Here is a 22815-nt window from a genome sequence, read left to right on the forward strand (position 1 = left end):
ACGTAATGGGTTATGTTTTCTTATATTTGAGATAAAGTATATTGTCATGGATCATCCAACATGTTGAGCTTGCCTTTCCCCCTCATGCTAGCCAAATTCTTTGCACCAAGTAGAGATACTACTTGTGCTTCCAAAAACCCTTAAACCCAGTTTTGCCATGAGAGTCCACCATATCTACCTATGGATTGAGTAAGATCCTTCAAGTAAGTTGTCATCGGTGCAAGCAATAAAAATTGCTCTCTAAATATGTATGATTGATTGGTGTGGAGGAAATAAGCTTTATACGATCTTGTGATGTGGAAGAAATAAAAGCAACGGACTGCATAATAAAGGTCCATATCACAAGTGGCAATATAAAGTGACGTTCTTTCGCATTAAGATTTTGTGCATCCAACCCTGAAAGCGCATGACAACCTCTGCTTCCCTCTGCGAAGGGCCTATCTTTTACTTTTATCTTCTACCTTATGCAAGAGTCATGGTGATTTTCACCTTTCCTTTTTACATTTTATCCTTTGGCAAGCACAGTGTGTTGGAAAGATCCTGATATATATATCCAATTGGATGTAAGTTAGCATGAACTATTATTGTTGACATTACCCTTGAGGTAAAAGGTTGGGAGGCGAAACTATAAGCCCCTATCTTTCTCTGTGTCCGATTAAAACTCCGTAACCACAAGTATTGCGTGAGTGTTAGCAATTGTGAAAGACTAAATGATAGTTGAGTATGTGGACTTGCTAAAAAGCTCTGACATAGACTCTTTCTGATGTTATGATAAATTGCAATTGCTACAATGACTGAGATTATAGTTTGTTAGTTCTCAATAAAGTTTCTGATTCATACTTTGCATTGTGAATAGATTATTACTTGAGCATAAGAAATCATATGACAATATCCATATATGTTGCTGTTATAAGATTAACCATGATGCCCTCATGTCCGTATTTTATTTTATCGACACCTCTACCTCTAAACATGTGGACATATTTATCATTATCGGCTTCCGCTTGAGGACAAGCGAGGTCTAAGCTTGGGGGAGTTGATACGTCCATTTTGCATCATGCTTTTATATCGATATTTATTGCATTATGGGCTGTTATCACACATTATGTCACAATACTTATGCCTATTCTCTCTTATTTCACAAGGTTTACATAAGGAGGGAGAATGCCGACAGCTGGAATTCTGGGCTGGAAAAGGAGCAAATATTAGAGACCTATTATGCACAACTCCAAAAGTCCTGAAACTCCACGGAAGTTGTTTCTGGAAATAATAAAAAATACTGAGCGGAAGAAATACCAGAGGGGGCCCACACCCTGGCCACGAGGGTGGGGGCGCGCCCTACCCCCTGGGCGCGCCCCCTGCCTCGTGGGCCCCCTGTTGGCCCTCCGGTGCCCATCTTCTGCTATATGAAGTCTTTCGTCCGAGAAAAAATCACAAGCAAGCTTTCGGGACGAGACTCCGCCGCCACGAGGCGAAACCTTGGCGGAACCAATCTAGGGCTCCGACAGAGCTGTTCTGCCGGGGACACTTCCCTCTGGGAGGGGGAAATCATCGCCATCGTCATCACCAACGCTCCTCTCATCGGGAGGGGGCCAATCTCCATCAACATCTTCACCAGCACCATCTCCTCTCAAACCCTAGTTCATCTCTTGTATCCCGTTCTTGTCTCTAAGTCTGGGGTTGGTACCTGTAGGTTGCTAGTAGTGTTGATTACTCCTTGTAGTTGATGCTAGTTGGTTTATTTGGTGGAAGATCATATGTTCAGATCCTTTATGCATATTAATACTCCTCTGATTATGAACATGAATATGCTTTGTGAGTAGTTGCGTTTGTTCCTGAGGACATGGGAGAAGTCTTACTATTAGTGGTCATGTGAATTTGGTATTCGTTCGATATTTTGATAAGATATATGTTGTCTTTCCTCTAGTGGTGTTATGTGAACGTCGACTACCACTACAAGAAACCTGTTAATACATGACGATTCTAATCCGTCACAGGCGAGGCAAAATCCGTCATGGGTGCCCATCCTTGACGGATTTGAAATCCGTCATGTATATCGCATAATTTGACAAGGTGCTATCCATGACGGTCCTTGGCCGTCAAGGATCTACTACTGGCCCGCCCAGGGCCCAAACCTTTGTAACGGAGCAAACCGTCATGGACAGATGCCACGTAGACTTTTCAATTGACCAACTGGAATGACATGGCAGCCTACGTGGACACTAGATTTCGTCACAGAAATCGTGATGGATATCCTACATGGGGTAGCCCATTAGTTCGTCCCATTAGCCTATTTCATTCAGCCCATTTTTCACCAACTATATTTTTAAGCATAATGTATTACACACATCTTAATGCCAACTTTGGCAGACATTATTTCAAAACTGTCTCACATGCACATATGAATCAAAATGCAGTCACCCACAAGTATCTACAACATAGCAGCTTACAAAATCCTCCATGAAATGATAGTTTACAACATATATTACTTGGGAAAGTTAAAAAACAGTACAATCCAGTTCACACAAACAGAACATTTAAACTATTGAAGTTGCTATTCAAGTTCTTGCAGTCGGCCCTCTTGATGGAAGTTACCATGTCAGTGCAAATTGTGATGGGCAGCACCAAGTAGCCCGGTACGCAATCATACCTAGCATATTTACAACACCATTAGATATTTGTAGATATGAATAGATTGTAAAAATAAGAGAATTGAAACAAATATAAAAAATGAATAACTCATGCTGTCCAAAATTCTTAAATCTTGCACTGCTACAAGTGAGAATAACATAGTATCTACTACATACATGTTTCATGTAGATCTGTATTAATTAAAACAACCAAGTTATGGGTAAAAAATGAAATGTCAAGTTGTGCATATCATCCGAACAAGAAAAACAAAAACACTGGTCAAAGGGGGACAGTACATACTGCAGTGCAAAAGATTCATTGAATTATCATATGTCCAGTCATATCCTTGATGATAAGTTATTAATATAGAAGAAGGGATAGTTATGCGTTGTGAAAACAAACAACTACATACTTCTACAGTTGTGTCCAGTAGTATATTATTTTTCCATCCTTGTAAGTAGGCATGAATCGACTTGTCAATATTTGGCGGAACAACACCTTTGGGTACCACCAATTTGCAAAAAATAGGTTACCCAACCCCGGAACCTTCCCTATTATATAGAGCATTACAAAATTGGATATACCCTAAAGAACAATATCCACATATTGTTGACACTTGAAAGTTGAAACTTAGACCAAAAAAGATATATAGTGAAAATAAAACCAGAAGGCTATGAAGGAGACAGTAATAGACCTATCTAAGAATGTGGACATTTTGCCCAAGGATGCATTTCACTTGCAACCATAAGAGATCATCAACATACAGCTGAAGAATTACTATTTGACAAGAATTAGCATTTGACAGGAACAATAATAAATAAATTAACAAGTGGTGATGCAAAATTACGACCAACAGTTTCTGAGGTAAAACGATGGCAGTGCAGCCTGGAGGATCGACATCATAAGCTTCGCTTACATGTAGCTAGGGCCACATCAATCTCAGCACCAACATCCGAAGATCCGCAGTCCCATCAAAATGTCCAACCTTAGGCTCCAATCTGGGTGTTGAGAAAATTGCATACAAAATTTGGGTGTCCATGAGACAGACCTAGTCAACGCATCCGACAAAACTTAGCACACTGTTAAAACAACTTTTGACAGAGAATTGACACATACAAGAATTTCATTGGAGCCCAAAGTGCAATGACAACACCAATATTATTATTTGCTGCAAACCAAGATCAAATAAGAACACTAAACTTTTCAAACCTGCAGATTGTTACACTATTTCATTATCTATGTGTGCCTCTAAATCTCTAAAGCTACAGATTGTTACACCATTTTATTATTTCATTTTAGAGCCTCAATCATGTAGAATGGAACAGCTTATTCAGTGGTAAATCTTGTGCCCCTCCCTCTAGCTCAGGGAGTAGCTTATTCAATGGTAAAACTGTGTGCCTCTCCCTCTGCCTCTCAACTTTTGTAGATGGAAGAAAGTTACTTCTAAATCTTGCCGTGGTATGTTCAATCATAGAAGTTTCACAACACCATATACCAACATATATTGTGAAAATGTGCCTTGACTGTCACATGCACACACCAAGAAACATCCAATATTAATTCAGATAGGAACATGTACGAACATATGCAGGATTTTCTTATCAAGAATACCAATGAGTCCTTAAGCTAGGCATGGTCAGAACTAACAAGTACTAACTCCGTCTCAAAATATAAGACATTTTTGTAGGCTAGTTTAGCCTATAAAAATGACTTATATTTCAAGATGGAGGTAGTATGACTCAACTAGCATTGATATTTGATCCTAACAACAACAAAGATGAGTAGATCCACTGGCGGAGCTTCGTGAGGGCAAAACAAGGCCATGGCCCACCCAGCTCCAGAGACAAATAAAACTCTTTTGTACATGTAACAGCTTAATCCAATAGCATGTCTCCCTCGCATCCAGCTATGAGCTCTCTGCCCCGATTCAGCACTGAGCAAGCCACTCAGAGATGGAGCGGTCCAATAGCCAGGCAGACGGGCGCCGCATGTAGCAACCCCTACGGTGACCCATCCCTATGCCACGACGGGCATGGCCATATGGCGGCTGCCAGCGGCTAGCCACTGATGAACTACCCAGGCGACGAGCACAAGACCATAGAACCAGCAGGCAGCTAGCGCACAAGAAATTTCATTTATTTGTCCAAATTTTACTTGACAACATCATCCTGTTACCAGTTTCCCTATACAGGCAACCTGAAATTTCACTAACTCATGCCTACTTAACTGTATGGTTTAGAGGAAAAAAATTGGCCCGCCCAACTTATTTGTTGTAGCTCCGCCACTGAGTACATCTAATTTAGACAAGTTCTGCACATCGTTAATTATTAGTTTGCAACTACGCCAGGGAGTAAAGACAATATAAAAATATAGAGATATACCAGACTAATAACAATAGAAAGGAGAAGAACACTAATATGCTTTATTCATTACTGGCATGGCCTAATTAGGAACTAAACGTGAACCACCACACAGCTTGTCTAACTAGTAGTTATTTAACACAAATTCTACACTGCTAATGCTCGCACGGTGAGAGAAGAAAAAGGAAATATCTAGCAGTGCTAGTCTGTCGGTGGCTGTAACTTGGCTGTAGCTTGCGAGTATCAGGAAACGAAGTGAACACATTTTCTGCATCAGGTTCAGTCCAAGAAAATTGGTGAGCCCCTGGAGAACTATGCTAGAGAAGAGCAGCTGGCAATTGGAAGAAAAGAAAAACAGAACGAGAGAGTCAACCTTATTGTTCTGTGGGGAATCATGATGGTCGGCTCGGATGACCTCGCCGTTCAAGCTCGTCGGGTTTGAGCGTGGGGTCCCGGTCGTCGCCGTCCATGGAATTGGAGAGGCAGAGAGCTCCTACTGATCTGAATCGAAGCAAGAAATTTTGATTGGGGATGGGAGAGAAAGTAATAAAGGAGAGCAGACGAGGGGGGAGCAGGGACGAACCTTGTGCGGGGCGTCGTCGCCGTTGACGAGGTCGCGCTCGGGCCTCCAGCAGGTTACGGTCCTCGTCCGGCGCTTGCTGCTCCGAATCTCCGGATGGCGAATTAGCTGCGGGCTCTGGGAAACGGAGGAGGGAGGCCCCTGCTGCAGATCCATGGCCAACGTGAGTAGCAGAAGCACGCGGCAACGGCTAGGGATGGCCGCCGCTTCCATCGGGCCACTGCAGCCGCCGTCACCATGGATCTCGGGCCGTCGTCATCGCTTGGAGGCGGGGAGGTGGAGGCGGAGGACAGGGCCGAGGAGAGGTAAGGCGTGGCGGCGGCGGATGGAGATTGAGATTGGGCAGGAGGGTCTTAGGGTTAGTTTTTATATGGGGAAAGATTTAGGGCTTTAGCCGGGCTTCAGGGCGGGCTTCAGTATGCTTGCCGGGCTGTACCAGGACATTCATGATGATTTTCAAATCTGTCATCGGAAATCTGTCATGGATTAACAGGTTTTTTGTGGTGTACATGACACTTCACCATTATTTGGGCCGAGAGGAAGGCATTGGGAAGTAATAAGTAGATGATGGGTTGCTAGAGTGACAGAAGCTTAAACCCTAGTTTATGCGTTGCTTCGTAAGGGGCTGATTTGGATCCATATGTTTCATGCTATGGTTAGGTTTACCTTAATACTTCTTTTGTAGTTGCGAATGCTTGCAATAGGAGTTAATCATAAGTGGGATGCTTGTCCAAGTAAGGACAGCACCCAAGCACCGGTCCACCCACATATCAAATTATCAAAGTACCGAACGCGAATCATATGAACGTGATGAAAACTAGCTTGACGATAATTCTCATGTGTCCTCGGGAGCGCTTTTCTTTATATAAGAGTTTGTCCAGGCTTGTCCTTTGCTACAAAAAGGATTGGGCCACCTTGCTGCACTTTATTTACTTTTGTTACTTGTTGCTCGTTACAAATTATCTTATCACAAAACTATCTGTTACCTATAATTTCAGTGCTTGCAGAGAATACCTTGCTGAGAAACGCTTATCATTTTCTTCTGCTCCTCGTTGGGTTCGACACTCTTACTTATCGAAAGGACTACGATAGATCCCTTATACTTGTGGGTCATCACACATCTACAGTTTCAACCACTTTATAGTGAAAGAGGTTGAAGACTCTGTAGGAGTGCGAATCCTTTCTGTAACCAAGCATAAAACCTTCATGTGCTTTCGCTGCAATTTTTGAAGTGTGATGTGGATCCTTGATCCAGCACCTAGCACCAAATACTCTGAAGTAACTGACGTTTGGCTTCTTACCAGGCAGGAGCTCATAGGAAGTCTTCTTTAGAAGCTTGTGAAGATAAACACGGTTGATGACATGGCATGCAGTGTCAATAGCTTCAGGCCAGAACTTTCTTGGAGTCTTGTATTCATCAAGCATCGTCCAAGCCATCTCAATGAGTGTTCTGTTCTTGCGCTCCATGATGCCATTCTACTGGGGTTTGTACGGAGCGGAGAACTCATGAGTGATGCCCAATGTATCCAGGTAAAGGTCGAGGCTGGTGTTCTTGAACTCTGTACCGTTGTCACTTCTGATATGCTTGATCTTGACGACATAGTTGTTCATGGCACGGTTGGCGAAGCGTCTGAAGACATCCTGCACTTCAATCTTGTAGAGGATTATATGCACCCATGTATATCTTGAATAATCATCAACAATGACGAAGCCATAGAGGCAAGCAGTAGTAGTGAGAGTAGAGTAGTGAGTAGGGCCAAATAAGTCCATGTGTAGCAGCTTGAAGGGTTGAGATGTCGTCATGATTGTCTTCGAGGGATGCTTGGCCCTCGTCATCTTCCCAGCTTCGCAGGCACCGCACAAATGATCCTTCTTGAACTTGACGCCCTCGATGCCTATGACGTGCTTCTTCTTTGCGACAGTGTGCAAGTTCCTCATGCCAGCATGCCCTAGCCTCCGATGCCAGAGCCAGCACTCTGAAGCTTTTGCAAGAAGACATACGGCAAGCTGTGGTCCTGCTGAGAAATCTACCATGTACAAATCATCTTTCCGATACCCTTCAAAGACTAGAGACTTGTCAGATTCCATTAGAACAAGGCAACGATATTTTCCAAATATCACAATCATGTTCAAATCGCAAAGCATTGAGACAGACATTAAGTTGAAACCAAGGGATTCAACGAGCATCACTTTATCCATGTGCTGATCCTTTGAGATTGACCCAATACCTTGCTTTTACCAGTGTCAGCAAATGTGATGTGACTCTTGTCAGGTGGACGTAAGGTTGAGTCCATGAGAAGACTTCGATCACCAGTCATGTGATTAGTGCATCCACTGTCCATAATCCATTCTGAAGCATGAGGTGTCATACCCTACAGTATAGTTAGGGGGATAGGCTTCACCAAGAGTATTGTGAAGCATAAACATTTGACGATCAAGAGGATTATCAAAGCTCAGATCAAGGTTAGGACTGATAGGATGATTGGCAAGCGATTCAGGAACAAAATACATAGTAAGACCATTTGGGCATTTAATCTTGCGCCCTACAAGATGTTTCAGGTCCCCAGCTAAAACATCGGACGCCTTTGATTTCCGGCTGGAGACCTTTCCCTGCAAAAGAAAGTTAATTTTTCTTAACCACCCACATTTTCAGGGGTGGCTTAGAAGCAATAAGTCTAAGTGCAGCATCTGAGAACTTCGGCTTTGGAGCCCTAGCAAATAGCCTTGCAGGAGGTGAATAGTACTCATATGAATAAGCAGAATAGTTCTTAGTCTTATGAACATAGCGGTTTGATGACACGCGCTCATATTCATAAGTTTGAGTATGATTTCCCTGCAAAACATTGGCGTTAGGGTGACTCAGGTGAGTCCTGTGTCTGTATGAAGCCTTTGGGCCATATGAAGCCTTTGGTCTGGGGTTTGTCTTCTTCCCTTGTGGTGTCATGATGACATTCACAGGAAGATTCTCAAGACACCTTTTGGGCACCCAGATCTTCTTCATAGGTGGTCCATTCCTGCAGTTAGTACCAATATACCTGGCAAACACTTCACCATTCTGATTCTTAAACAATTTATAGTTTGCATCAAAGGATTCATCAATGATAATAGGGTTAGCACAAGTGAAGCCAGATAAGGTGGATGGATCCACTGAAGGTCCCTTTGCAGCAACCCATGTGGTTTTGGGGTACTGCTCAGGCTTCCAGTAAGAACCATCAACATTCATTTTCCTCTCGAACCCAACACCCTCTTTTCTAGGGTTTCGGTTCAGAACCTGCTTTTTGAGGACATCACATAGTGTCTGATGCCCTTTGAGACTTTTGTACATCCCTGTCTCAAGCAATGTCTTCAACCTAGCATTTTCATCAGCAATAGTAGTGGCATCCTCAGCAGAGGGGTTAGTTACCACATCAACAGTTGAAGATATTGCAACAGTAGCAGCAGTAGAACATTCAGCAACAGAAGTAGCGTTATCACGCTCAAGGCATTTTAGACATGGTGGTTCAAATCCTTCCTGAGCGGGACTGATCTGTTGAGCGCGAAGTGACTCGTTTTCTTTTTGAAGATCTTCATGAACTGCTCTCAATTTCTCAAGTTCTTGCTTCCTTTGAAGATAATCATAGGAAAGCTTTTCATGAGTTGTTGAGAGCGTTTCATGACGACTTCCAAGTTCCTCATACTTAACATGAAGATTTTTTATGTCTTCAATAAAGGATTGAGATCGGGTCATTTCCGCGTCCAATAGGTCATCGCTTTTGTCTAACAGTTTTTGAATGTGTTCCATAGCTTTCTGTTGTTCAGTTGCAATTTTAGCAAGTGTGTTGTAGCTTGGTTTGGATTCACAATCAGAGTCATCTTCACTTGATGTTTGAAAGTAAGCATCGCGTGGGATTACCTTGGCACCACGTGCCATGAAGCAGTAGGTGGGAGCGGAGTCATCCTTGTCATTAGCATCAGCGTTGGTGATGGAGCCATTGTCTTCAGTGTTGAAGATGGACTTGGCAACGTAGGCTGTAGCTAGAGCCAGACTTGCAACGCCAGAGTCGGACTCCTCCTCAGACTCCACCTCCGCCTCCTTAGAAGCATACTCCTCCTCTAAATCCATCTCCTTGCCAACAAAAGCACGAGCCTTGCCAGATGAGCTCTTCTTGTGTGATGAAGACTTTGATGAAGACTTGGAAGAAGATTTTGAGGATTTCTTGTTCTTCTTGTCATCTGAATCATATTCCTGGCTCTTCTTCTTCTTCTTCTTCTTGTTTTCATTGTCCCACTGCGGACACTCAGAGATGTAGTGACCAGGTTTCTTGCACTTGTGGCATGTTCTCTTCTTGTGGTCATGAGTAGAAGCTTCATCATTTCTTGAGCTGGATCGTGAAGACTTTCTGAAGCCTTTCTTCTTTGTGAATTTCTGGAACTTCTTCACAAGCATAGCAAGCTCCTTTCCAATGTCTTCAGGATCACCAGAACTGCAGTCAGATTCTTCTTCAGATGAGGAAGCAGCCTTTGCCTTCAAAGCGCGAGTTCGGCCATAGTTGGGACCATAGATGTCTCTTTTCTCAGATAGCTGAAACTCATGTGTGTTGAGCCTCTCAAGTATGTCAGACGGATCGAGTGTCTTGAAGTCAGGGCGTTCTTGAATCATCAGGGCAAGGGTGTCAACCGAGCTGTCAAGTGATCTCAGGAGTGTCTTGACGATTTCATGCTTGGTGATCTCAGTGGCGCCGAGAGCATGAAGCTCATTGGTGATGTCAGTGAGGCGATCAAACGTGAGCTGGACATTCTCATTGTCGTTTCTCTTGAAGCGGTTGAACAGGTTGCGAAGGACACTGATCCTTTGATCTCTCTGGGTTGAGACGCCTTCGTTGACCTTGGAGAGCCAGTCCCAGACTACATTCGAAGTTTCCAGAGCACTCACACGGCCATACTGTCCTTTGGTCAGATGACCGCAGATGATGTTCTTCTCAGTAGAATCCAGTTGAATGAACTTCTTGACATCAACAGGAGTGACGCCTTCGCCGCCCTTGGGAACGCCATTCTTGACGACATACCAAAGGTCGACATCAATGGCTTCAAGATGCATGCGCATCTTATTCTTCCAGTAGGGGTAATCAGTGCCATCGAAGACAGGGCACGCAGCAGAGACTTTGATTATCCCTGTAGTCGACATAGCTAAAACTCCAGGTGGTTAGACCGAATCACACAGAACAAGGGAGTACCTTGCTCTGATACCAATTGAAAGTGCTAGTTATCGACTAGAGGGGGGTGAATAGGCGATTTTTATGAAAGTCTTCAAAACATGGAAGTTTCAAAGACAAACAATAAAATGAACCTATTAACATGCAACGGAAGGTAGACTACACTAGGCAAGCCATAGTCAAGTATTCAATGAAGTGAAAGCACGAAGACTATTAGCAGCTAGGCAGTATGGACCAGAATGGAAGATAGTATGAAGCCAATTAGAACAAGTAGTTACACAGCTAAGTCAAACAGATAGTGCAAGCAGGCAATGACTTTACGACGACAAACTGTAAGTAAAGAGAGGGAGAAGATAGAACCGGTCTCTTGGTGAGGACAAGGATTTGTTGGACCAGTTCCAGTTGCTGTGACAACTGTACGTCTGGTTAGGGAGGCTGAGATTCAACTCAGAAGACCGCGTCTTCACCTTATTCCCCTTGAGCTAAGGACACCTAGTCCTCGCTCAATCACTCTGGTAAGTCTTCATGGTAGACTTCCGAACCTTCACAGACTTCGTTCACTGGCAATCCACAATGACTCTTGGATGCTCAGAACGCGACGCCTAACCGGCTGGAGGATTCACAGTCCAAGTGTAACTAGTCTTCAGGTCACGCGGACAGAAAGACTTCAGTGATGCCTAACACTCGTTGGCTCTGGGTGTTTTGGGCTTTGTCCTCGCAAGGATATCTCTCTCTCAAAAGCTTCGGAGGTGGGTTGCTCTCAAACGACAATAGTCGTGCACTAACTCTGAGCAGCCACCAATTTATGGTGTAGGGGGTGGGCTATTTATAGCCACTAGGCAACCCGACCTGATTTGTCCGAAATGACCCTAGGTCACTAAGGAACTGACACGTGTTCCAACGGTCAGATTTCAAACACACGCGGCAGCTTGACTTGGGCTACAAGTAAAGCTAACTCATCCAGCTCTGGATAAGATTTGCTCTCATTGTCTTCGCTCGAAGACATAGGATTTGGTTGAGCATCACTTCAGTCACTCTGACTTTGTTCACTTGGACCCCACTTAACAGTACGGTGGTTCCTATGACTCAACAAAGAAGAAAAGGAAACTACGAAACAACTATGTCTTCGCACTCCATAGTCTTCACGTGAATGTCTTCTCGAGTCATAAGCTTCGATGTGATTGTCTTCACATAACACCATTGTCTTCAATGTCTTCATACATTTTTAGGGGTCATCTCCGGTAGGTAAACCGAATTAATGAGGGACTACTACCTGTGTTATCCTGCAATTCACACAAACACATTAGTCCCTCAACCAGGTTTGTCGTCAATACTCCAAACCAACTAGGGGTGGCACTAGATGCACTTACACCTACGGGTCCATAGCTAGTAGCTAGATGGCTTCTTCTCTCTCTTTGATTCTCAATATCATGTTCTCCTTGATGTTCTTGGAGATCTATTCGATGTAATACTTCTTTGCGGCGTGTTTCCGAGATCCGATGAATTGTGGATTTATGACCAGCTTATCTACGAATATTATTTGAATCTCCTCTGAATTCTTTTATGCATGATTTGATATCTTTATAATTCACTTCGAACTATCGGTTTGGTTTGGCCAACTAGATTGGTTTTTCTTGCAATGGGAGAAGTGCTTAGATTTGGGTTCAATGTTGCGGTGTCCTTTCCCAGTGACAATAGGGGCAACAAGGCACGTATTTTATTGTTGCCATCGAGGATAAAAAGATGGGGTTTTCATCATATCGCTTGAGTTAATTTCGCTACATCATGTCATCTTACTTAATGCGTTACTCTGTTCTTCATGAACTTAATACTCTAGATGCAGGCAGGAGCTGGTCGATGTGTGGAGTAATAGTAGTAGATGCAGAATCGTTTCGGTCTACTTCACACGGACGTGATGCCTATATTCATGATCATTGCCTTAGATATCGTTATAACTTTACATTTTTCTATCAATTGCTCGGCAGTAATTTGTTCACCCACCGTATTATTTTCTATCTTGAGAGAAGCCTCTAGTGAAACCTAGGGCCCCCGGGTCTATTTTCCATCATACAATTTTCTATTTTTCATCATATAAGTTTCCGATCTACAATATTAGTTTCCGTTCTATAAACCAAAAATACCAAAAATATTTACTTTACCGTTTATCTATCTCTATTAGATCTCACTTTTGCGAGTGACCGTGAAGGATTGACAACCCCTTTATCGCGTTGGGTGCAAGTTATTTGATTGTTTGTGCATGTATTTCGTGACTTGTGCATTGTCTCCTACTGTATTGATACATTGGTTCTCTAACTGAGGGAAATACTTATCTCTATTTTGCTGCATCACCCTTTCCTCTTCAAGGGAAAAACCAACGCAAGCTCAAGAAGTAGCATCCGTCCGTATGCCACCATTAAGCAGGCTCGCCGGCCGAGAAACCCACTCCGGCGTCCCGCATTGATGCACCCGGACGCCTGGCCTCACCGGAATATGCTATTTAAGGACGGCCAAACCTGGCTGTCTCCACAGCACAACACATCTGTCCCACATCCTCATCCTTTCCTTCACATCCGCCATGATCGCCACCGTCCACGACGCTCCCGCTCCGACTGCGGGGGATGTCAGCCCGTCGGCTGCTATTCTTTCTAGTCTAACCGCCCGCGATGCTCCTGTTGTTCGCAACGCTACCGCTACGACTGGGGGGATGTTAGAGTCATATTTGGTATTTAGAGATTGTCCGGGATTAGATAGGAATTGTTTCCATCTTATCTCTAGGAAGCGTCTTGCCCTCCAAGTCTTCTACTCAATATATACTCACCCTCGAGACTCAATAATACATCCAACGCATTACGCCAATCGATTCCACCAGTCCCTCTATGTCCCTTCTAACACTACCCCTATGAGCATCTTCGAGAGACTGAGCCGACATATGGGTTGTAAGAGCATTTACAACCGGAGGTTGCAAATTTGGACCCTCAAACCCCCGCGGACGCGTCCGGACGCGCCTGCGGACAGTGACCGGGCGTGCCTCAATTTTTACAGTTTACAACCACGTATCATATTTTCAAAACATCTATTACAAGCAGGGCCATGAATGTCGATCATCATGTCCGTCTTGGGCCGGCTGGGCACCGAAAATTGCTCATACTTAACATTTTCACACCTGTATTAGTCCCACCTCGCCGACTGATGAGCTAGTTGAACAGTTTAAATATCCGGGTCGTCCAGAAGGGACAAGCTTCTAACATCATTGCATCCTTTGTGAAGGATACGAACTCTTACTATGAATCTTCTATGTGATAAACATAGAAAATTGGTGTCGGCTTGTCTTTTTTTATTCACGTCCATGCATGAAAACAAACTAAAAATCTACTGTCATTGTAGTAGAGGTATCAACGTATATGATCAAGACAAACTTGACACTCGATGAACAATCATCAGTCAATGAAATGCAATCTAGTGTCAAATATATCTCGATCACACATGCCAGAATTGATAGACCTACACAACAACAACCAAGCTTGCCGCCATCCGCTGGCGTAGCTATTTAAGCCGGGCGGCGTCCGCCTCGGCCGACGATGTGGGACTGAAATTTGGTTGCATCGATGAAAGATGGAGGAGCTTCTGTCGTTGCAGGTGGGACCGCTACGACCTGCAGCGGGGTCGGCAGGCGTGCCCGGGCGCCCCCATATCCGCCCCATATTTGGGCTGGATATGGGGGGTGCCGGTCAGCCCGAGCGTTTGAGGGGCCCGTCTGGGTCCAAATTTCGTGACCGGGCAGTGACGGGGCGGCCTGCCCGGGCGTTTGAGACGGATTTGAAGGGTTCGGTTATAGATGCTCTAATGTAGATGTATTAGAGTTCGGGGTTGTAAATTAGACTAGGGCAAGAGTTGGGATTTGAAATGTGCATTTCTCTCGAATATAAATATTTCCGTTCGGTTTGCATGTAATTCGTCTGGTTTGTATGAAGTGGGAGTGGGTAAAAAAAGAGCACAACACTGTTCTGACGAGGGCGCTCGCCCATTTTCACTGTCCTCACTCACGCTCGCGGGGGGACGCCTCGCTTGGTCTCATCTTCCTCGCCGCTCTTTCTTCTTCTCGATTCAAAACTCCAAGCCCCTTCTCCCCTCCCCTCCTCTCACCACCCCCCAAAACCCTACCACATCCTCCTCCACCGACGCCAGCCATGGCGTCGCGTCGCCCCCGTGACGGTAAGCGCCTCTCCCCACAGCCCATCCGTAACCCTAGCCCCAACCCCAGCCCGAACCCTAACCCCGCCCCCTCCCGCCCCAGTCCGCGACCCGGTGCTGGACATGGTTTTCCAGGCGGCCTCCGACGACAACCTCCCCCTCTTCAAGGGTACGCTGCCCCCTCCCCTCCCCTCCCCCGCCCCAGATTCCGACCCTCATCCCGCATCGGTGCTCGCGCGCTAACATTTTGGAGGCCCAATCCGTTGCAGCGCTGGTCATGGTGCTGGACATGGGCAGGGGCTGCCCCAAGGAGGCGATTGAGGGGTTGAGGGTGGAGGAGGCTGGGAAGCTCCAAGGTTTCAGCGCGCTGCACATCGCCGCCACTAGAGGGAGCCTGCGGGTGTGCAGGTACCTCGTCGAGGAGCTGCTGATAGATGTGGATCTGGTCGACAAGGAAGGTCCATCTATCTTCAGAACCCTAGTCTATCGGTTTAGGACCCCGCGCACACATTCAGTGTAGGTTTTGTCAAATTGTATGAAGTGCCATTTTACATGCTGGATTTATTGTTCACAAAGGTTGCTTCATCTGTACTCTGTAGGTTAGGCCTCACGACATCTGACTGTTTTGTGCTTTCTCTGGGTTTGGCATAGTGGTGCATTACGATAATCCAGCTTTTTTGAACCAGCTTTTGCCGCGGCTCCAAGCTCAGCACAGCACAGTCCAGCAACCATAAGCAGAGCCTAAGATTATCTACGTCAGTATGAACCGATGTGTCATAAGCACCAATGTTTATCTCACAAAAATAAAATTATGATTTATCATATTCTGTTGTGCTAACTCATGGTCATGCAGCTTTATATGAAATAAGTCGGTCTTTTTAAGGGAAGAAATAAGTCGGGCTTGATTATGATACCGAATGTGAATACCCTACATAAGCACCGTTCATATAAATAATTAAATAGGCTACTCTTTGAGGGCAAATTAGTTTTTATTTTAGGACAGTTTGGTTGTTTAGTTATTGCACATATGTATGCACTCCAACTCTGAGGATGCATTTGATTCTTTTATTCGGCTAGTCTATTATGTCTAATTTTCATGTCTCAGTTCCATTTAACCAATACTCTCTCGAGCATTAAGAAAATCCTGCTTCATATCATATCTAATTCGATGGGTCTACTTTGTGTGTCTTGGAGAGCCATATCTAAACTATATGCTCTCAGAGAAGACAGAGCAGTGTTAGGAAACTTCTGTGGTGGCATGCTTTTGGAGATAAGACATGCTTTCATACAAAAAAGATCTCATTTCTTGCTATGCCGAGAAGTGCTTTGATATAGTTTCATTTTTGTGTGTTTGTCTGTTTTATAGGTAGAACACCTCTGTTGTTTGCAACATACCACAATGGGGGTACTGCCGAGTATCTTCTCGATCATGGTGCTGATCAAGACAAAGCCAATAATGATGGGATTTCCCTGTTACATTATGCCGCTGAATCAGGTCCACCTCTATAAACACATATCTCTGTTCTGCATCTCTGCATTACAAATTGTTTTGTGTTATCTTATTCGGAGCTATTTGCGTTTGTTTCATATATTAATTTACTAATATTGTTCTGTGCTAATAAATTATCTTCAAACCCGATGGTTAAGTTCTTGTAATATGTCTCTCTGTTCCGATGTACATGTTGTTTTAGACTCATTAGGCTGTTTGAGAATGCGCGGCATATTATGTTTCCAAGTATATGTTTGGTGGTATTTCCTGATATACTCTTATAGTTGTATTAATAATAATCCTGTACACGCTTCAGTAATGGATATATTTATTTTTAGCCATTAGCCGAAGTTCTACTGTGTGCACGCATGTATTGCATCAAACCAGGGCTCTTTGTGTAGCATAATTACATATTTTAAAAACTTCAACATGGATATAGTGGCTTAGCTGTTGTGCATGTGCAATATCCTAAAATGTCACCTAATTGGGAAGTCAAAGAACCTAATACATGTCACTATCATTCCAGTCTTACATGGGTGCGGAGTGGCAATAATCTGGTAACTGACTTAATAACCTGGTTACCAAGTAGCTATAACATATCGATAACCTGACAAGCAAGTGGCTCTAACCTGGTAATTAGTAACGAAAGGAAGTTATCGAAACATATCTACGTGGGATCTAGATTTGACGGTATCATCACAGCAAAGCCAACAATGAGCACAGATCGTCAATCAGACACAGGATTTGAGAGATAGAAGTACTTGAAAATTCAAAACAAAAGGAGTCTTGCTGATTTCATGTTTGCGTGCATTGGTCTTTTGGTATTGTGCATGTGGCAGCGAGTAACCATGCTGTAGATCATGGTCTTATCTTATTGAATATCCCCCTTGATGGGAATTAGGCCCCATCCCTGAATACTCCTATTAAAAGTTAACTTAACTATGAAATTTTTGGCTTTGATTCCTTCCAATCCAAACAAGTCCTCATTGGGATTTTTTGTAGCACATGATCAAGGCAAACACAGGTCCAGGATACACCAGAAACAAAAGAAATTGTCACAAAAAAACCCTACCATCATACCTTATAAGCTCATGGATTCTTTTTAGTAGAGATTGCCAGAAAACCAGAGAGATCTGTAAGGACTTGAATATCACCAAAGAACTAGGTATGGACAGGGGTGCGTGGAAGCTAGCTATCCATGAGCCAGAACCATGAGTTGGTTGCGAGATTTTATGGGTTTCAGCTCTAGCCTACCCCAACTTGTTTGGGACTAAAACACCTCTCCCCTTTGTAATAAGTTCCGTGTTTTCTCCCAGGCAATTGTGAAATGCTAGAGCTTTTCCTTGCAAAAGGAGCTTATGTTGACCCGGTAGCTGCTCATGGAACACCACTTCATGGTGCTGCTGGTGAAGGGCAATATGGTGCTGTGAAGATTTTATTGGACCACAATGCAGATGTAAGTTTAAGTACATACCGTTTCTGCCTCAAGTTACCCTATATGTTTTGAACTTTAATTACTTGTGTTTTGCAATTTTTTCCCTTGTCTGTCTTGTCATGTTCTATTTAATTGATTGTGTATGGTTGCTTGATGCTGCTATGGTGTTTATGCTGCATAGTTGAACTCTTGAAATCCTAAGTCCATTTTTCTTCTCTTCTGCATGCCCCTAGTTGTGTAGTAGTTGTAATGCTACATCTCATCATAGTGTCTTGGTAACAAGTATGCTTCATCCACTTCCCTTTCAAATTCATAGCACTATACTATCAAATGTACAGTGCATTCGAATATAATTCTATTTTTGGAATGCGGGCACATAATACTGCACATCTTCTCATTTTTGGTCCCTTCAATGCTAATTTCCATGCATAAAACTACTTAATATGATTACTTTCTTTTTACATATTGGTCATAATAGATTAGTCTCTATCATGTATCGCCATTTGTTTTTGAGTGCTACCTGGAATTTTATGAAGTTTACTTGACCAATATGGTACTCCCTCTGTAAACTAATATAAGAGCGTTTAGATCACTATTTTAGTATTCTAAACGCTCTTATATTAGTTTACGGAGGGAGTAGTAAGCTACAAGGTTCCACAACATATTCACACTGTTCTTGACTTCTTGTGTATTTTGTTAATGCCATGGGAGCTGTTTAATTTTCACTGAAGAGGCTTGCTTCGGTACGCCCCCTCTGAAAATATCTTTTCACGCACCCAATTCTACCTGCATCTGCAAATTCTTCTGCGTGGCTATCCCTCACATAATCTTTCCCTGTCGGCTCATCCATCTTCCCATATATGCTGTGGGTGTGACCGTGTGAGGGCGCTGTTGCCTCCCAAATCGTTCTCAATGCTGGCGTCATGCATCATCTTCTTCGTTTTCTAGTTGTGGTTCCATATTCAGGTTTTAGTAACTTGTCTTCTTGATGGCTGCATTGCTTTTGTTGGGGTTTGAGATCCTAATGACTGGCCGGTGATGATTAAAAGATCGGATCTTTCTTGAAACAAAACAGTCTGTATCTGTAAACTAGAATGGCTTATGCTCCATTAATACTGTGGCTGTATAATTCACATCAGATTGATATGAGCGGAAAGGCAGTATGCCATGCAATTCTGCTTGCAGATTCCATGTAAACAATCATAAATAAATGCTATGCGGTGGTAATCGTGGCATTATCTTGATGAAAATAACCTTCTCACTGATTTTACTGTGGGTGAGGGCAGGCCTGGCGCAGTGGTGAAGTCTTCCCCACTTGTGCCAAGAGGTCCTGGGTTCGAACCAGCCTCTCTGCATTGCACTTTGCAGGGGTAAGACTAGGTTCCTATAATCCCTCCCCAGACCCCACCTTGTGTGGGAGCTTCTATGCACTGGGTCTGTCCTTACTGATTTTACTGTGGGTGTACTGAATCAATTTTCTTTGCTGAAAGCTTGCCTCATCAGTTTAGTTCTATGTATTGACCATTGGAGCTGATATCTTAATATTTCTCCAGTACAACAAGATGGTAAATGGTGTGACACCTCTTATGGCTGCTAGAGATGCCAACTCAACGGAATGTATCAAGCTCCTAGTTAAGGTATTGTACATTCATCTGAGCTTTGTCAAGTCCATGAATTTAATTTTGTTGGGTACCCATTTTCTATGTTTATTTTCCATACTGAATTTGTTTTTTTAGTTCCTTTTCTGGCATTTGTTGTTCATACTGGCTGCAGCTGTGGCATGCTGCAATTTGTGACCCCTTGTACTGGACCCTTTCGTATCCATTTTTTTTTCTGAAAAAACTTGTGGAGCATTGCGGCTGGGGAGGACATCTGCGTATGTGCCATGTTGATATTAATAGTTACCTAAACATGGTACCGGTTTATGACAATTTTGGCGGTATTTTTTGTACTTACAAGTTACAATACTGAGCATGGATGTTAGGAGATTATCACGAGTACTCAAAATATTATGCTTGTGCAGTCATAGAAATTTGAGAAAAGATAAGCTTATGTAATCAAATCCTTTTTACTCCATATATTTACAGCAAATATTAAGGTTGTTCGTTCAGATATTATGTATCGCATGCATCCTGCATAGAATTGATTTAATTGATGTTCTGTAGGTTCAGGAGGAGCCCATGCTTAAACGGGAAATCGTGGCATCAGAGCTTATATCACTAGGGAGTATCTCTTTAAAGAAAAAAGATTATGCTGTCGCAGCAAAATTGTACAGTCGGGTATATTAAAGCACCATATATTTCTTGCTTTGTTTAGCTTTCCAGCATTTCAGTTTACGTTGCATGCATTGTAATTTATAGTTTCTTGCATAGCTCTGTCTGAAAATATTTAAGGTTCACAACTTCATATATGATTTCAAAAGAATTTTATCCTTGTTTTGCATTAGTTGCTGAATGCATAGTCCGAAGTAATACTTTTGGGCAAGAATATACCAGAATACCTGGAGCTCCACATGGAGCTGGGTGTCGTTTATCAAAAACTTTTGAGTCATGGGAAGGTTCCTACTGAAATGGTCCAGGGCGTAGACTCTAGCTGGCTTTGTTATTTCTAATAATTTAGGATTTGTTCAGAATAGGGTTCAGCTGACAGTATGCTGTGTCTTTCTTTTTGTTGCTTTGGTCATGTATCCTCTCAATTTCGTGGTGCAAAGTACTCATTCTGTGATAATGGATATGGACCATGAGATATTCTTGGTACTTCTGCTCAGGTATAAACAGGAAAAAATAGTGTCACCTTGATGAGTAATGCAATATGTTTGAGGGTGTGATTAGGATTCTGTGTCTTGACCACTTTTTTGGCAGACAACTATGTTTTTTGTTTTGGAGTTGCTTCCTTGCTTGCGCTAACACAGGTAGGACCTATTTTATTTTTTTGTACCAATTTATAAAGACCGGGGAGGGGTGGCTTTTGCCTCACAGTCAGAAAAAAAAAACCACAGGGATGACTATAATGAACGAGTGGGATAATGGAAAAGCAAGCTTTTTAATGTAAGTTATTTAGTTCAAAAGTTACTCTGCAGCTATGTGCAGATTTCTTGTTAGGACTAGAATAGAATAAATGAGTGTACTTTAACATTGTGCTATATATTTAGTACATGTATGTTAGGCTGGCTTTTGTAGACTTGCTAATTTGTATTTTATATGCAGGCTAGTATGAATAAAAAATGTGTAGATTTCTTGTTTGAGTGTTGACAGCTTCCTAACTGTTTTTTTTATCCAGTTAACTAATTCAATGTGAGTTAAAAGAAACTTAGTAAGCTGAACTGTCGATTTGTCTTGTGTGATGTAGGCAATGCAGCTTGATCCTGATGATGCAGTCTTGTTCTCAGACAGGAGCCTTTGTTGGCTTCACATGGGCGATGGAAGAAAGGCTTTGCTAGATGCTAATAAATGCAGAAAAATGCGGCCTCACTGGCCAAAAGCTTGTCGCCGGCAGGGTGAAGCTCTGATGCTACTGAAGGTTGCATAGAGGATATGGCTGGCTGTTTTTTCTCTTGGTATTGCAAATTGTTTATGATCGTTCAGTTATTGTGTTTTATCATCAGGACTATGAGGGCGCAAGTGAACGGTTCTTGGATGGTCTCAAATTGGACCCAGTGGACACTGACATCGAGGATGCATTACGGTAAACCCATCTGCCGCTTTGGTTACACTAATGCCTTTTGACGATGACCTTGCATTGGCGGCTGGCTGGCCGGCCGTGTTTCAGCACATCTCAAGCACAGTGTTAGTTATATATGTTGAACACTTGCCTATGCTGTAAGTACTATGCATGTGCCCTTGTCATGAGACTGTCGAGAACTCGTGAAGATATTGACTATAGCTCCGTTCTATTTTGTGTTTGTTAGGATTTCGGAATGCCACTTTGTACTGTTATTATCAATGCCAACGCCATCTATTGCCATACACCAACCTACCCTGACTTATAGTAGTAACTCCGTAATCTGCCCTTGAGTAGTATTTTGCTGATGTTTAGAAAGAAGCATGCATGTCATATTCATTATCAGCATATACTGTCGTGCAATGTCGCCTAAAGAATTACAAGTGCCAGACATAACTATGCCATTCCAAATAGTATCTGATACTTCTCCTTGCAATAATATTTAGGGAAGCTATGAAGTCCTTGAAGACGTCTAGGAGCACGAAAGCCAGGTGACTATTTGGGTGTTGCAGGGGAATCAGTTGAAGACTTGAAACGGCTCAGGAGTTTCTTCATTTGTGCAAAAACTGGTTATTAGAAAGTAAAGCGAAGTGTCTGATGGGAGTATTACCGTTGCAAGTTTGTATGAGCATGGCTGTTGATCAATGCAGTAATGTTGGTGGAAGCTCTTCAGTTGACATCTATCTATCCTATGTCAGGTTTGCAGGTCTTGTTTGAAGCTCACTCGCCCGCCGCGCCGTGTGCCGCGTCCACCAATAGATCGCAGCCTTCGCATTTGTCTTGTTACGGTTTTGCTGAATCACCCCCCACCCAGGGCTCTGCTTAGTGTTTTTACTACTCACGTTGGTACAGTGTACTGTAGAGACGACGGAGGAGAGGGATATGTTTTGTTGGTTTTCTTCGTCCTGTGGCTGCACAAGAAGAGGGGAGCTAGTATATACAGTATATACAAAACCTTTTATGGTATCAGCAAATTGGTGTGCAAGTTAACAGTCTTTACTTTGCAGCCTGTTCGCTGAGTTTAATAGTTTCTGCATATATCTCGATGTTCATTCAGGCAGCCCATTCAGACTAGCAAACTGCTTTGGTATTAGGGAGCTCATCTGTAGCTTTAATTTATGGTATTCGTGTCGATTATATAGATAGATCTGATCAAGAAATTGCCATCTGATCTGCATATATGAGATACTACAGCAGTACGGTACTACTGTATCTGA

At 43.1% G+C, this 22815-nt stretch overlaps 1 protein-coding gene and 1 long non-coding RNA gene across 4 annotated transcripts; one reads left to right on the top strand and one right to left on the bottom strand.

The window, feature by feature from the left end:
- Positions 1-2351: 2351 nt before the first annotated feature.
- On the bottom strand, positions 2352-5920 carry LOC123180048 (uncharacterized). Of its 3 annotated transcripts, none has more exons than XR_006490679.1 (3): positions 5575-5920; positions 3548-5492; positions 2352-2650 (listed from the first exon to the last, which is right to left on the bottom strand). It is a non-coding gene; the product is annotated as an uncharacterized lncRNA (long non-coding RNA). The 3 variants fall into 3 exon arrangements; XR_006490680.1 differs by having other exon boundaries at positions 3486-5492; XR_006490681.1 differs by having other exon boundaries at positions 3482-5492.
- An 8883-nt stretch (positions 5921-14803) lies between these two features.
- LOC123180050 (fibronectin type 3 and ankyrin repeat domains protein 1) lies at positions 14804-22597 on the top strand. The gene is made up of 11 exons (XM_044592009.1): positions 14804-14975; positions 15058-15123; positions 15224-15412; positions 16321-16449; positions 17760-17899; positions 19432-19515; positions 20044-20157; positions 21227-21397; positions 21483-21562; positions 22045-22089; positions 22297-22597. The coding sequence occupies exons 1-11, from the start codon at positions 14951-14953 to the stop codon at positions 22313-22315; spliced, it is 1062 nt and encodes a 353-aa protein (XP_044447944.1). The 5' UTR covers positions 14804-14950; the 3' UTR covers positions 22316-22597.
- Positions 22598-22815: the final 218 nt, after the last annotated feature.

This window comes from Triticum aestivum, chromosome 1D, assembly GCF_018294505.1.
Source record: "Triticum aestivum cultivar Chinese Spring chromosome 1D, IWGSC CS RefSeq v2.1, whole genome shotgun sequence".
Classification (NCBI taxonomy): domain Eukaryota; kingdom Viridiplantae; phylum Streptophyta; class Magnoliopsida; order Poales; family Poaceae; genus Triticum; species Triticum aestivum.

What these genes read in the sequence shown, in the direction of transcription:
- LOC123180050 (XM_044592009.1), top strand. Translation starts at nt 14,951, where the DNA reads ATGGCGTCGCGTCGCCCCCGTGACG. An exon ending in GTATCAAGCTCCTAGTTAAG is followed by an intron (nt 19,516 to 20,043) that starts GTATTGTACATT and finishes GATGTTCTGTAG; the next exon opens with GTTCAGGAGGAGCCCATGCT. An exon ending in AAGCTCTGATGCTACTGAAG is followed by an intron (nt 21,398 to 21,482) that starts GTTGCATAGAGG and finishes TTTTATCATCAG; the next exon opens with GACTATGAGGGCGCAAGTGA.